Source organism: Molossus molossus, unplaced genomic scaffold (genome assembly GCF_014108415.1).
Source record: "Molossus molossus isolate mMolMol1 unplaced genomic scaffold, mMolMol1.p scaffold_m16_p_21, whole genome shotgun sequence".
Classification (NCBI taxonomy): Eukaryota; Metazoa; Chordata; class Mammalia; order Chiroptera; family Molossidae; genus Molossus; species Molossus molossus.
Genome location: NW_023425357.1, coordinates 21,681,372 through 21,696,126, shown reverse-complemented (window position 1 = coordinate 21,696,126; position 14,755 = coordinate 21,681,372). Strand labels below are relative to the sequence as shown.

The following is a 14,755-nucleotide window of genomic DNA, read 5'->3' as shown; positions in this document are numbered from 1 at the left end:
AAGAGTGTCAGGATCAAAAACTCAACTCAAGCCTGGCTGGTGTGGCTGAGTTGGCTGAGCATCGTCCACTGTACCAGGAGGTCACCGGTTCAATTTCCAGTCAGGGCATATGCAGGGGTTGCGGGCTCGATCCCCAGAAGGGGGCGAGCAGGAGGCAGCCAGTCAGTGTCTCTCTCTCATCAATGCTTCTACCTTGCTCTCCCTCCCCCTTCCTCTCTCTCAGATCAATAAAAACATATTTCTTGAAAAACTCATTTCAATTCAACGAATTGAAAACTTTTTTCTGAACAAGGGACATCCTACTTACCAAGAAGATGGACATCTAGGAACCTTCGCCATGAGAGATGTGGCCACAAACTCAAAAGCAAGCACACATGTCACCAAGAGGCAATCCAAAAGAGAGCTGTCACAAGCCCACACACCTTATATACAAATCATGCAAGTGGCTCAGGACCTCCCAGAAATAGATGTGTGGGAAAAGAAGGCAATTGAGCTAGAATGTTGCAGAAACTATGAAGACAATGGCTCAACAGCCCTTCAGGGTTCTACTTAACAATCATAACGCAACATTGTTTCTAGAACAAAGCCAGTGCTCAATCAAGGTTTGTTAAATGCCTAACTGACAGACTGTTTAGCACTTCACAATATCCAAAGCACTGCTATAGATTTAAAGCTTCTTCCTGATCTCATATTCCCTTCAACTCACAAGACAACTTCTCCCTTCTTACTGCAAATATCTGAAATCTACAAGTGAAGCTGGGGGGGAATCCAAGTGCAGAACAGCTTGAGACACAGACTGCCAATTGTACATGTGTTGTACAGCTACGCAAGCAGAGCCATGGACGGCAAGTGTATTCGTCTGAGCATGGAATCCCACCCCCTTCTTCTGGTAATGACAATGATTCTCAACTTGACCAAACTCTAGTCAGGCTCTTCTGAGCTCTTTTTCAACAGATTTCAACTTGTGGTCTTGTGTATTCATCTCTGCATTATCTGATTTCAGCAACAATCCTGCTAAGTCAATTTAGCCGGAATCCCCCACATTCCATATCTGATTGATCACCCTTGATATCTAAGCATGTTCCTCATCCTCCACCATCCCCTAGATGTCTGATCACCTTGGCCTGCCTTCAGTAAGAACCTTGTTAGGTTGGTTTAGCCAGAATATCCCCTTACCCCAATGTTTCCTCTTGGTCATTTTCTACTGACCCGCTCCTTGACTATAAATTCCCACTTTTCCTTGTTGCATTCAGAGTTAAGCCCAATTTTTCTCCCCTATTGCCAAATCTCATTGCAGTGGTCCCTACATCTATCACAACAGTCCCCCTGAATAAAGTCTGCTTACCTTTCTTTCACAAGTGTCAGAATGAATTATTTTTTTCTTTAGTAGTTAACACCCCCCCCCCCATGTTCCTTTGGAACCTCCCACTGCCACTCTCAGTACCTGGTAAGGCTGACCCCAACCTAGAGAGGAGTCACCCAGGCCCATGTTAACTCATTGTATCACTCTTCCTGATGTAGACTAGACCAGAGAAGGGGACTGTGAGAGAGAAGAGAGTATGCAGTCAAGGAGGGCCTCTTTCAGTCCCTTTCTTAAATACCTCTGCCAAACGGCCAAGCAACCTCTCCTGATATAACTCCCATGATGGGGGTCTCACCACCGCCAGTGACAGACAGCCCATTCAAACTTGAGCACAGTTCTTCCTCATGTGAACCCAAAGTGCAGCCCTGAACTTTCTACTCTTTGATCCTCTTCTACCATGTGGGGCAGAAGAAGTTCCTATCTTCCAAATGACAGTTCATTAAATGTCTGAAGACAATACTCATGCGCCCTGAGTTCACTCCTCCAGGTTAAATACGCCAAATTTCCTCAGTCAGTTCTCACATGAGAGATTTTGAATTCCTTGCCCAGCCTGGATTCTCCTCTCTTAGGCAATTACCAGCTGCCTACCCTGGGGACTACGCCGGGACTCTGCTAGGTGGAAATGATACAGAACTCAGTCAAGCGGTCAGATGGCGGCGTAGGTAAACGTGGTATCGCGTCCTCCCACAACCATGTCAAATTTACAACTAAACTACAGAACAACCATCATTCAAAACCACCTAAAATCAGGCTGAATGGAAGTCCTACAGCCATGGAATTAAAGCAGTAACTGCATCCAGACTGGTAGGAGGGGCAGAGGGGGACGGGCTGGTCCCACACCCACGTGTGGCGGATAAAAATCAGGAGGACACCTTGGCTGGGAAGGTCCTCCCGGAGAACTGAGGGGTCCCCGTCCCACACCAGGTGCCCTGCTCAGAGTTCCAGTGCCAGGAAGAGAGTCCCCATAACTTCTGGCTGGAAAAACCAGCGGGAACTGAGGCTCAGGGAGGCTGAGGCAGCTGGAGCCCCAGGCAGCTCCTTAAAGGGCCCGCGCACGGACTTATCAGACTCCCTCCCTCTAAGCTCGGAGGGGAGGCAGCTCGAGGGGCACCAGAGTCATACAGGGAAGAACTGAGCTGTTTGGCACTGGAGCAAGGGCTGGAGAGGGGGCTTTCTCCGGGACAAACGGGCTGTCAGAGGCCTTTGTTCCTTTGGTGAGCCCTTCCCTGGGGCGGCAGACAGTCGTATCTGGGACTCCAGCAACCTGGCTCACACTGGTAGCCCCGCCCTGGTGACTCCCTGAGGCCCCGCCCCACCCAACTTTCAGGCCCACCCAAGCTGTTGCCACTTGCTTAACCATAGGATTGGCCTGTCTTGGATCCTGCTTCAGGTTTTCCTAAATTCTTTCAAACAAGCACATCTGGTCTCAGCTAGCCCCATACCTCTCGTTAAGTAAAACATAGAAACAAACACAGGGAGGCAGCCAAAATGAGGAGACAAAGAAACAAGTCCCAAATGAAAGAACAGAAAAAATGTCCAGGAAAAGAATTAAGCGAACTGGAGATAAGCAAGCTAACAGATGCTAAGTTCAAAATACTGCTTATAAGGATGTTCAATGAACTTAGTGAGAACCTCAGCGAACTTAGTGAGGGCCTCAAGAGCTTAAAAAAGGACCAGTCAGAAATGAAGGAGGCACTAACTGAAATAAAGAATAACTTACACAGATTCAATAGTAGAGTAGGTGAAGCCAAGAAGCAAACCATCGACTTGGAATATAAGGAAGCAAAAAACACCCAATCACAACAGCAAAAAGAAATAAGAATACAAAAAAATGAAAATAGCCCTGGCCAGTTTGGCTCAGCGGTTGAGCATCGGTCTGCAGACCAGAGAGTCCCGGGTTCAGTTCCTGCTAGAAGCATGTACCACAAAAATTTTTTTTAAAAAAATGAGAACACTGTAAGGAGCCTCTGGGACAACTTCAAGCGTGCCAACATTCACCTCCTGGGGATGCCAGAAGGAGAAGAGAGAACAAGAAATCGAAAACCTATTTGGAACAATAATGGCAGAAAACTTCCCTAACTTGGTGAAAGAAACAGACATACAAGTCCAGGAAGCACAGAGAGTCCCAAACAAGATGAACCCCAAGACACATCATCACCAAAATGCAAAAGGTTCAAGACAAAGAGAGAATCTTAAAAGCAGCAAGAGAAAAGCAGTTAGTTACCTACAAGGGAGTTCCCATAAGGCTGTCAGCTGATTTCTCAAAAGAAACTTTGCAGGCCAGAAGGGAGTAGCAAGAAATATTCAGAGTGATGAAAAGCAAGAACCTACAACCAAGATTACTCTATCCTGGAAAGCTGTCATTTAGAATCGATGGCCATATAAAGAGTTTCCTAGATAAGAAAAAGTTAAAGGAGTTCATCACCACCAAACCATTATTATATGAAATGTTGAGGGTCTTTTTGAAGAAAAAGATAAAATATATGAACAAACAAAATGGCAATGAATACATATCTATCAACAATGGAATCTACAAACAAAATGAACTGGCAGAAGAGAAACATTCTCATAGATACAGAGAACATTTTGTTGGTTGCCAGATGGGAGGGAGGTTGGGGGAATGGGTGAAAAAGGTGAAGGGATTAAGAACAACAAATTGGTTACTAGACTGACAAACCTCAAAGAGAAGGGTGTTGGAGGGTGGGAAGAAATAAACCAAAGAACTTATATGCATAACCAATGGACACAGACAACAGTATGGGAAAAGGCAGGAGGGGGGCGGGAGTGGGGGGGAGGGGGGTCAATAGGGGAAAAATGAGGAACATCTGTAATACATTCAACAATAAAGATTTAAAAAAAAAAAAAAAAAGAACTCAGTCAAGCTGGCTTAAGGAAAAAATTCAATTGGCTCCAAAAATTCAAATGGTTGGACCTGAGTTTAAGCCATGTCATCTGGTCCCCATTCCCCCCATCTTTGGCTCTGCTCCTGAATTCTCAGACACATTCTCTCTCCAAATGGTAGATGGGTCCTGTAAGGACCAAGCTTTCATTATGCTTACAGGTCTCAACTCCAGAGAAAGACATATGGATTCTTTCCCAACAACTCTAGCCAAAGTCTCAAGGATGAATCTGATTGGCTTGACTTGAGTCACATGGGCCCAACCCTGAACCAATCAGTTAACAGAGGGGATAGCTTATTCTGTTTGGCCAGGTCTGGGTCATGTGCCCTCCCAGTGGGGAGGGGCAGAGTCAGTCACTGGAACTACATTGACTGAGCAGGTTTACTGTGAAATAAGAGAGAGAAGTTCCCCCAAAGGATGAAATGTTGAACAAAAACATCCCCAGTGTTAAACAAAAACATCCCCAATGTTGAATAAAAAACCCCCCACATTTTAAGCTGAACACTCTAGGCTTACCAGAGCTTCATGGGAATATCATCTGCACCCAGACCATCATCCCTGCACACTGACCATGATTCAGCCAACATCACAGGGCATCTACCCCAAATCAAGCTTCATGCTGACACTGCCCTCTATCAATGCACCTTTTCTGGTTACCACCCCACATACCAAGTTTATTTCAACTTATTCATTGGTGTACAACACTTTCCAAGAAGGTGCTACATTAACAATAGCCATGTTTATATTGAGCACTGACTCTATACCTGCAAGTTTTATATGTATCATGTCAATTTAACCTCACAATAACTCTGGCATTATGTGCAGTCATTATCTCCATGTTACAGACAAGGAAACAGAATCTGGAAGATTTGCCTAAGATCACACAGCACAGCAAGGGTACAAGTCAAGGCAAGACACCTTCACTCCACCATCAGTGCTCATAACCAATCAGCTCTAAAATTTGCAACAGAAAACTGGATTCATTCCCAGATGCCTGGATTCCTTCCAAAATAAAACTGCTTATAACAAAGTACACTGAGGTCCATCAATAAAGGAATGATTAAACAATGTTACATTTACATGAGAGAATGTTATGTAGCTACCTTAAAGGCTGGGCAATGACAATAAAACATCAGCTCCATGAGGACAGGGACCTTCTCTGCTTCTATATTTATTCTCAGTGTCTACAAACAGTACTCTGCAGAGTAGCCAGTCATGACCACTGGAGGCAGGAAGATAAGAAGGGAGGGGAGAGAATGAAGGAAGGAATAAACAAATGAATGAACAGATTTTCTGCACAGTAAAACTATATCTGATTTTTATTCTCTTCTTTTTTCTTAGTCTTGGTTTCTGAATATTCTACCAAGAACAGGTACTACATGTAAGGTGAGAAAACAACATGATCTCACAGATAGCCCAAGCCACTGCCTCATCACACATATGTGATCTGTAAGCCCTTTCTGCTTCGATCAGAGAGATCATGTGTCCTGTCAGTCTAGCAAATGGCTCCTTCCCTGTGACCTTTGTCAGCTGAGCCCTGGCTCCTCCTGCTTCCTGGTAGCTCAGTGGCTCTGTCAGGGGAACCAGAGACCTCCCCACCCCCAGCAGCTCAGTACTCATTTCCTCCCCATCATCTCTCCACCCTTTCACCTTTCTGGTGCTCTCAGACCACATACACTACTTCAACATTGATTAATTCCACAAATAAGATAACCATAGTAATTAGCATTTATGGAGCACTTACTATGACCTAGGTATCACAGACTTGTTTCCTTACTCCTCCTCATGACCACATTATAGCAGAAGGCTGACCAAGGACGACCAGGTGGGTAACTAACTCACCTATTCCAGATCACATGATTGGCAAGTATTGGAACCCAGACCGTCCAGTGCAGCTCAAACCTTTCATTACTGTGCTAACCACCTCTTACCATGCACTGAGCACCTCCTGCACATGGAACTTGGGTCAAAAGTCTAATGTGTGCCCACATGGGGCCTGATGCCTACTGCGTGCCAAGTCAAGTGCCTATTGTGAGTTAACCTGGGGTTGAGTGCCTACTGTGTGCTGAGCTGGGGCATGCAGAACAGAAAGCACAAAGTCAGCATAAGTGATATAGAAATAAAAACAATGATATAAAGTAACAGTAACAATAGCCAATGAGCATCAAGGGTCTGTGCTCTCATTTTAGATGTCATATTTCTAGGCCTCCCAGTCACCCTCGGAGATAAGCACAGTCAGGATCCCCATTTTATAGACCAGAAAACTGAGGCACAGAGGAAGGGATGCTTTTGCCCAAGGTCACACAGCAAGTGCGAGGCAGCGTTGGGATGAGAATCTAGAGGTTTTCTGATTCCAGAGTGTCCTGGCTGTTGAAATAAAAAAGGGCTTGCACTAGGCTGGGTGCGTCTTAGATGGACTGAGATAGACAAGGGGAAATCCACCTGGAGGGAATCTCCAAAATCAAAGTCCTGGAGGCTGGGAGTGTTAGTGTCAGGCTGCAGGTGCACAGAGAAGGATGTGGGGAGCCACTGGGCAGGAGCTATGGGTGGAGACAAACTGATTAGCATGTCAATCACACAGCCTGTGCTTTAATTCAGTGAGCAGAGAGGAGTCATAGAAGGTTGAGGAGCAGGAGAGTGACTTGATTAGAGATGTGCGTAAGAAAGAGTTAATCCAGCAATGGGTAGAATGAACAAACAAGGAAGAGCAAGGGTTAAGAGACTACTGCAATAAAAGGGTAGGGGTGAGGGGTAATAAATTTGGTTTTGGTTTACCCCCCTTCTGGAAGGCATATGCACCCCCCACACTCTTCCCTTAGGAAGCCACCGTCCCCCACTCTGTCTCCTGGTTTAGGTGTTGGGTGGGGCTGCCCCTCACGCACTCCAGGGGTGGGCACTGATCCAGCCCTAGCCTGCCAGAGTCTCAGGGATTGGTTCAGGATGGGCAGGTAAACCCAGCCAGGCTAAAAAGAGTGTCAGTCTGGAGACTTCCAAACTCATTGGCAAAGGGACTCTCTCTCCCCACCAGGATATGGCTCTACCCATGGCCTGGAAGCAGGGCAGCTGGCGGCCATCTGTATCACCACTCAGGGAGAACCTACTCTCCTGACCACAAGAAGAGCAATAAAGGAGGAAGGCAGAGCTGGGAGAAGGAGGAGAAAGGGCTTGAGTTTGGGCAGCCTCACCTGCAGCCAGCAATTCCCCTGGACTTTCCCACCATGGAAGCTATAGACCATTTTTTTTGCTTAAGCCAATCCACACAGGGCCTCTCTCACTGCACCTGAAACCTCTGACCACACGCATGGACTGAAGCATAAAGCTGTGAGCGCAGAAGGAAGGACCAGGTGTGTCAGAAGAGCTAATGCAAGGCCACAGAGGGTCCAAATCCTGCCAGCAGAAAAAAACAGGAGAGGAGGGCCCAGCAACTTTCCAGATCGGTGACCTTCCAGAAAACAGCTGCTGTAGACAAGGAGGCCAGCTTTGGAGGCTGAGGAGAGATGAGAGCAGGAGAATGGATAGGCAGATTCCACTCTGAAAAATGCTAGGGGGAGACGGGAGAAGGAAGACAGTAGCCAGAGAGGAGAGAGAAGAAGGAGGGTGTTTCAGAGATAATGACCCAGGAGGGAGTGCCAGAGAGGGAAGCGAGCCCAGGAGGAAACCCACACTCCCATCCCTACGGCCCAGAGATGTTTGGAAACAGGAAGCCTGTTCAAGAGGGGACCCTCAGGCCTGTCAGGACACCTGGCTAGGAATTAGGGCCACAGAGAGCCCTCCCTGCATCATGCAAATGGGTAACTGCAAACAATCCCACAAGCCCAGTCGGAACCTGCTATACCACTGAAGAAGCCTCATGGCTTGGAGATGAGAATCTAAACCACTTCCTTAGAGTGAAAAGGCCAAGAGCATGGGCCTTGGAGCCAGTGTAGCTGCGTGATCTCGGGCAAGTCACTTAACCTCTCTGGGCTTTGGTTTACACATCTGTGGAAGGGGAACAATCTCAGTAACAAAGACAAGGCACACCAAGTGCATGACTGATGTATAAAGTTACTAGTTGGTGTTCGATTCTTTTGACACTAAGTTATGAGGACACAGCAGTGGGAAGGAACAGGCTTTTCCAAGAGGAACAAGAGCAGACACAGCACCCACAACTCGCCTTTACATTTGTCCAACAGATGGATGAGGAAGGCAGGCAGACTTCCAGCCAAAGCAGACAGAGCCTTCAGATCCCATGGTCCATTCATAAGATCAACAAGCAGCAGGGAAAGCATTTTTAGTTCCCCTGCTAGACACTCCCCACTCCCATCTCTGTGCTTGGGGGAGGGTCAGAGTAGAAAACCACAAAGCTCAAGGGAGGAAGGAAGTGTTCTCTGACCCAAGCAAGACCTTCCAGCTTTGCAGGCCCAATGGCCAGGAGCATCTGTTAGGAATCTATTAACCGGATGGTCTGTCTTCCCCAGGTCACCTTCTCCTGCTTGATGGAGAGAACAATAGCTTCAGAAAGGAAACCCAGTCTGATGGGGCGGGGACATGGATGGCCAGCAGGAGGAAAGAAACTGCTAGTTTACTGTCCTCAAGTTCAGAGAGGAGGAAAACTGGCCTGTGAGACAAAACTTCAGAGCCAGCAAAGTCAAAAATACTGCTGAATCGCTTCGTTGTGCACCAAATCGGTGGAAAGTCAAGAGTTTGCACTTATTCTACTTGCAAAAGCATTCGCCACTGCAGTGGAAAGATGGAAGTGGTTAAGACAGGGCTCTGGAGTCAGGGGCCTGGGTCTAAATCCTGACCCACCAACTCTCTACAAGAGGTCCTGTGCGCCTTTTGAAACATGAGTTGTTATAGCACTTTATGTGACCAGTATTTTAGACCAATCACTTACAAAAGCAATGAGTGAATGTCGAGAGGCAGCTCTCGGGGCACACATTTTAGTTGGGGGGGGAGTGGCTTTTACTACCCTGCCCATAGCATATACTTCATAAATATTCTTTGAATTAGACTAAATGCAAAATATCATAAGGAAGCAGTTAAGAAAAGGAGCCGTCATGCGATGCTTGGCGCAATTCTATACTTTTATTTATTTCACAAACGACCATGTAGTTTGTCCGGGCATTGTCCTGACGTGTGGCACACACTGACTCACCTACACCCACAACAGCCCTCCGAGATCATAAGTGAGGAAGCCAGGGCACTGAGAGGTTAAGTAACTTGCCCCAAACCGTACAGGGAGGAAGTGGCCACTCAGGTTCAAACCCACCCACCAAGCTGGCTCAGAGTCCCGCCCTAACCTTCAAGCTGCACTGTCTTTCTCTGAATATATCTATTTCCAAGCTGGAGACCAGAAGCCAGAGTGAGCCCATTCTCCAAACTCAGCTATAAAGGGTCCTGTCACCAATAATGGTGAACCTTTGCCTCTGTTGAGGGGTTTACAGTTATATACACCATGTGTTCTTTCCTTTTAATGGTTCAACTACCAGGGAAGTGCACAAAGTTTTAAAATCTTAAGCATTTTGCTTAATGATTGCTTACATATGTGCCCACCACTATCACCCCCGGATGGAAATACAGGACCCTCCACCCCCAACCTTTCTTGTCAGTGGCTATCTATGCCAAAATGTGACCACTATTTCTGACTTTTCACACCAAGGATTAGCATTGCCTTTTCTACAATTCCATACAAACATAATCATAGGAGTGGGGGGACCCTTTATATCTGGCTCTGTATTCTTCAAATAAGAAACATATATATAGCCCACACACTGACAATGATTGTGGTTGAAAGGAGGGTTGCAGCTGATAGTTTGTTTCTCTTGCAATAAGCACGAGATTGTTTTTATTTGGCTCACTGACCCATCAGAGGGGAGGATGGGAGGGCTGAACACTGGCATTTGGAACCTCCTGAGTTGACTGTGAAAACCAGTGATCCGCAGGAGGCAAAGGAGCCGGCTAGTAAGGGTACTGCGGAGCAAGGAAGCCAGGTCACCTCTGGTTGCTCTGAATGTCCAGGGGGGAGAAGGCTTTGGGAGGCTTTAAAAAGCTCAAATCTGGTTCCTCCAGCGTCAGGGGCACCCAAGGTGGCGACGGCCTCCTCCCAGACGTGGACCATTTCCCAAAAGATCAGTAATTCCCCCAAAAGGCGCGTCTCCTACCTGTGCACTGTTGGATGAAGTCCTGATATTCCTCTCCCTGCTCGCCGGGAACGATGGTGGAGCCGTCATATTTAAAAGTCACCCTTTGGATTGGAAGAAGAAAAAACACACACACACATCAGCGTTGGTAGCTGCATGATGCCCAGCTTCCAGCAGGACAATCTAAAAGATGCTCTGGCTGGGGAGAAGCCAGCGCTGGCTGGCTTCCCACGCTGTCCTGGGTTAAGGCTGCGGAAGACAGCACAGGATGACCCTTAATCCGTCCCATCTGGAAGACGGCTCAGTGCACCAGGGCCATCGCGAGCTCGGGGAGCGGGGCCTGGAGAGCAAAGGAAAGTTCCTCACCAGATGACGGCCGAGCCATCGTCGCGCACCAGGTTGTACGCCTCCCGGCAAGCCTCTTTGTCGATCTTGGTGGCCATCGCCGCTTGGCCGCAGCGGAGACACTGTGCTCAGAGAGACCGAACGCGTCCGGGGCAGGCCGCAGGGACTGGAGCACGGCGCGGACGCGCGGAAAGCTGGCGGGCGGCGGCGGCGGCGACGGCAAAGCGGGGTTGCGAGCTCCGAACTCCCAATGCAACCGCGGCTGCGAGTGCTACCGAGCGCGCGCCGGGACCTAGGCCTCACCGCCCCGCCCCCCGGCCGCACCGCCCAGGCCCCCTCTGACCATTGGCCGCCCAGGCCGCGATCGCCACGCCCCCATCGTCATTGGCCGTCGGGCCTCTGGGGCGGGGCATCTTTACTCATTGGCGGCCAATCTCAGCCCCGGCGGGTTGCGCAACTCCTAGAAAGCGCTTTTCCTCCTCCCTCTCCCTGCTCCCTCCTCCTTTTCTCTCTCCCTCTCTTCCCTTCTTTCTTCTCCCTCCTCCTCCCTCTCCTCTCCTCCGAACCCCGTCCTTGTTCTCCCACTCCTCCAACTCCATCTCCCCCCATTTCCTTTTCCCCAACCCCTTTTCCTCCTCCTTCTTCCCTTCTCTACTGTGTCTCCCTCCTCCCCCTTCTGGTTTCTTCTTCCTCCTTATACCCCCTCCCCCTCCCCTTCTTGCTCTTCCTTCTCCCCCTAACCTCTTCCCAGCCTCTTTCCAACCTCCTCCTCTCCACTCCAGTCCTCTCCTCATTATCCCCACCCACAGCCCCTTCTTCCTCCTCCCTAGTCCGTCTTCCTCAAGCTCTCCTCTTCCTCCTCCTCTCTTCCTCTTCCCCTCCCTCCTCTTCCCTCCCCCACCTTGCATCTCCCTCCTCCTTATTCCCCTCTTTCCTTTTCCCTCACTCCCCCCAGCTGCAGAGCTCCACAGGGAGTCTCCAAGTGGGTGACTTGATGCATCAAACCAAAGGAGACAGCCCCACCCCCACCCCAGTGTTTATAGCTCTGTGGTTTTAGGTGGGGAGAAATTGGAGGAAGTAAGCATTTTAAATAGAAGGGGATAGAAAGTGGACTGCTTCCAAAACTGGTGGGATCACTGTTTACTTTGTATTCTGGTTATTTACATTCAGGTCTTATCTCCCCCTTTGGTTTCCTCTGAGTGCAAGAGCTGATTCATTCTGTCTTCCTCATTTCCTCATCCAGTCAGTCCACAAAGACCAGTTACAGTGTCATGGCAGGTAAAAGGGCGAGACCCTGGAGACCAGCCTCTTGAATTGCATCCAGCACTGTCACTTTCTAACTGTGGGTCCTTAGGCAAACCTCAGAAACTCTGAGATTGCTCTCCTGGAATGGAATAATACAAGCACTGACATTGTAGAGTTGTTGATAGTTTAACTGAAATGATATGTGTAAACAAATATATTAGATAGTCAATAAAAGGTCATCTCTGTTGGTTATTAAGTAATTAAAATAAATCCTAAATAAAAACCTAGCCCTGGCCAGTCTGGCTCATTTGTTAGAGCATCAGCCTGCAGACTGAATGGTCGCAGAATCGATTCCTGGTCAAGGCACATGCCTGGGTTGCAGGTTCAATCCCAGGCCCCGGCAGAGGTTGTGTGGGAGGCAACCAATCGATGTGTCTCTCTCACATGGATGTTTCTCTCTCTATCTCCCTCCTTCCCTTCCACTCTAAGAATCAATGAAAAAGTATCCTCGGGCGAGGATTAACAAAAAGAAAGAAAGAAACCCAAAAGGTCAGGGGCTAATAATAAAATTCTTACTGGCAAAAAAAAAAAATTAATCAATGGGTGGCGGGGACCACATTTCCAGGAAAGTAGGAGAAGGTGTTGCTATTTGTGGGGGAGGAACTTTCCTCTACCCTTAAGACAATTTAGTAAGATAAAATAACCGAATTTAATATGTACATATGTGTGGGAATCCTGCATACATGAGAGAGTCAGACCCCATTTGCATAAGAGGTTCAGAGACAGAATGGAAACATTGGGTATATAAGACATTCTGAGCTAGGGGTGAGGTAAAGTGCCTTGGGGGCTTCAAATGATTATTGCAGGATGATAAGAGCAGATGTCTGGCAAACAGAAGGTTGTCCTGCCTGATAGATAGGTCAAAAGGGGTCATCTCTGATAATGGCTCACTATGGTCAAGGCCCTTAATTCAAGTTCTGGGTAGCTAAGGAAAGGGCAAAAATTTTTCTTGAGCCTGAGGCTACAGCTGCCTTTAGCTCAAATCAATTTGCACACCACAGGGACATACCTTGGGGTGATTCATTCTAACCCCCACACGATAAATCAAAACACAAAAACAAAAAATTCCAATTTTATGCAGCCCAAAGCAGTTACTACCTTATTCCCTGATAAAGCTAATAGTACAATTGGCCATAGGAAAACAAAAATGGATCCATACATCACATCATCGATCAAGGTAAATTCCAAAAGGACTGTGGTAGGCAGTTAGACATGAGCAGAGCAAGGACGAAGGGCCAGGTACAGAAGGTCACCAGGGTGAAAAGCCCCAGATGCCTAGCAAAGGACAACTGTAGAGTGGGACCTCGTCCCCAGGGTGGCCTTTCCTCTTCTAGCATATCACTGACCTTCCCTCCCTAGAGATAACATCTAGGCCTCAGTTGTATTTCAGCTCCAGGCCCAGAGAAGCAGCAAAACCAAATGGCTGATCTCAGGACCAGCTGCATTGACTAATGACCCCCTGCCCTGGCACGGACCAATCAATCGACAGAGACCTGATCATGAAAGGACACACCTGGAAAGCTGCTGAATATTCTATTGAGATCTTCCCCTAGGGCCTCCCATAAAATCTCCACCCTTAAAACCCTTAGGACAGAGGCCCAGCTTGCCTTTCCTTCCCCCTAACCCTCCTCCTCCCAGGCACATCACCTTTACCTCCCTCACTTCTGAGCTCCAAGGATCCTTCCTTTATCTCTATAACTTGTTTCCTCAGCCCATTTATTTCAGGAATTACTTTTTCTACCTCTGTGATTTTCTAAGTAAATGTTCTGTTATAGTCTGAGTCTTGGCTCTGAATTCTTTCCTAGCCAGAACTCAAGTGCCAAGGTTGCTGAACCCAGGTTGGATCTGATCCCACTGGTCTAACACCTGGTGCCATTCTGCCGCCACAACAGGATCAAAGTTGTTGTTGTTTTTAATCCTCACCCAATGACATTTTTTCATTTTTTGTTCAGATAGAGTGGGAGGGAGAGAGAGGAAGAGAGAGAGAAACATCAATGTGAAAGGGACACATGGAGTGGTTGCCACCCGCACGACCCAACCAGGCCAGGGACAAACTGCAACCGAGGTACATGCCCTTAGCGGGAACCAAACCTGGGTCTCTCTGGACCACAGGACGATGCTCTAACTGCTGAGCCAGCCTGGCCAGGGCAGGATCAAAGATTTAAATGTAAATAATGGAAACCACAAAGGTTCAGAAGGAAACAGCGGAGCTTCCATTATAAGTCTGGAATGGGAAAAGTCTTTCTAACCATGATCAAAATTCAGGAGTCATAACAAAAGATGGATACATTCAAATATTTAAAAAGTCTTGCCCTGGCCGATGTGACTCAGTTGGACCACCATCCTGTGCACTGAAAGGTTGTGGGTTCAATTCTCAGTGAGGGCACATTCAGGAGGCAACTGATCAATGTTTCTCTCACATGTCAATGTTCCTCTCTCTCTCTCTCTCTCTCTCTCTATCTCTTTCTCTCTCTCTCAAATCAATTAAAACATATCCTCAGGTGAAGATAAATAAATAAATAAAGTCTTCTTCAAGGGAAAAAACATATTACCTCATATGTAAAGTGTAAAAACAAAAGACAAAGCAGTGAAAAGTATTTGAAACTCAAATCACAAAGAATTAGTCTTGCTGCCATATAGAGAAGCCCGGCTGGTGTGGCTGGTGGTTGAGCGTCGACCCATGCACCAAGAAGTGGCTGGTTCGATTCCTGGTCAGGATA

The 14,755-nt window shown here is 47.6% G+C and overlaps 1 protein-coding gene across 1 annotated transcript in view; it reads right to left on the bottom strand.

Moving 5' to 3' along the window:
- COTL1 (coactosin like F-actin binding protein 1) overlaps positions 1–10,964 on the bottom strand; it is a 44,644-nt gene extending 33,680 nt beyond the window's left edge. The window contains exons 1-2 of the mRNA XM_036274459.1: positions 10,752–10,964; positions 10,407–10,489 (exon numbers count right to left, since the gene is read on the bottom strand). Coding sequence (XP_036130352.1) covers positions 10,407–10,489; positions 10,752–10,828 — 160 coding nt within the window. The 5' untranslated portion in view covers positions 10,829–10,964. The remainder of the gene's footprint in view (positions 1–10,406; positions 10,490–10,751) is intronic.
- Between the last annotated feature and the right edge of the window lie 3,791 nt (positions 10,965–14,755).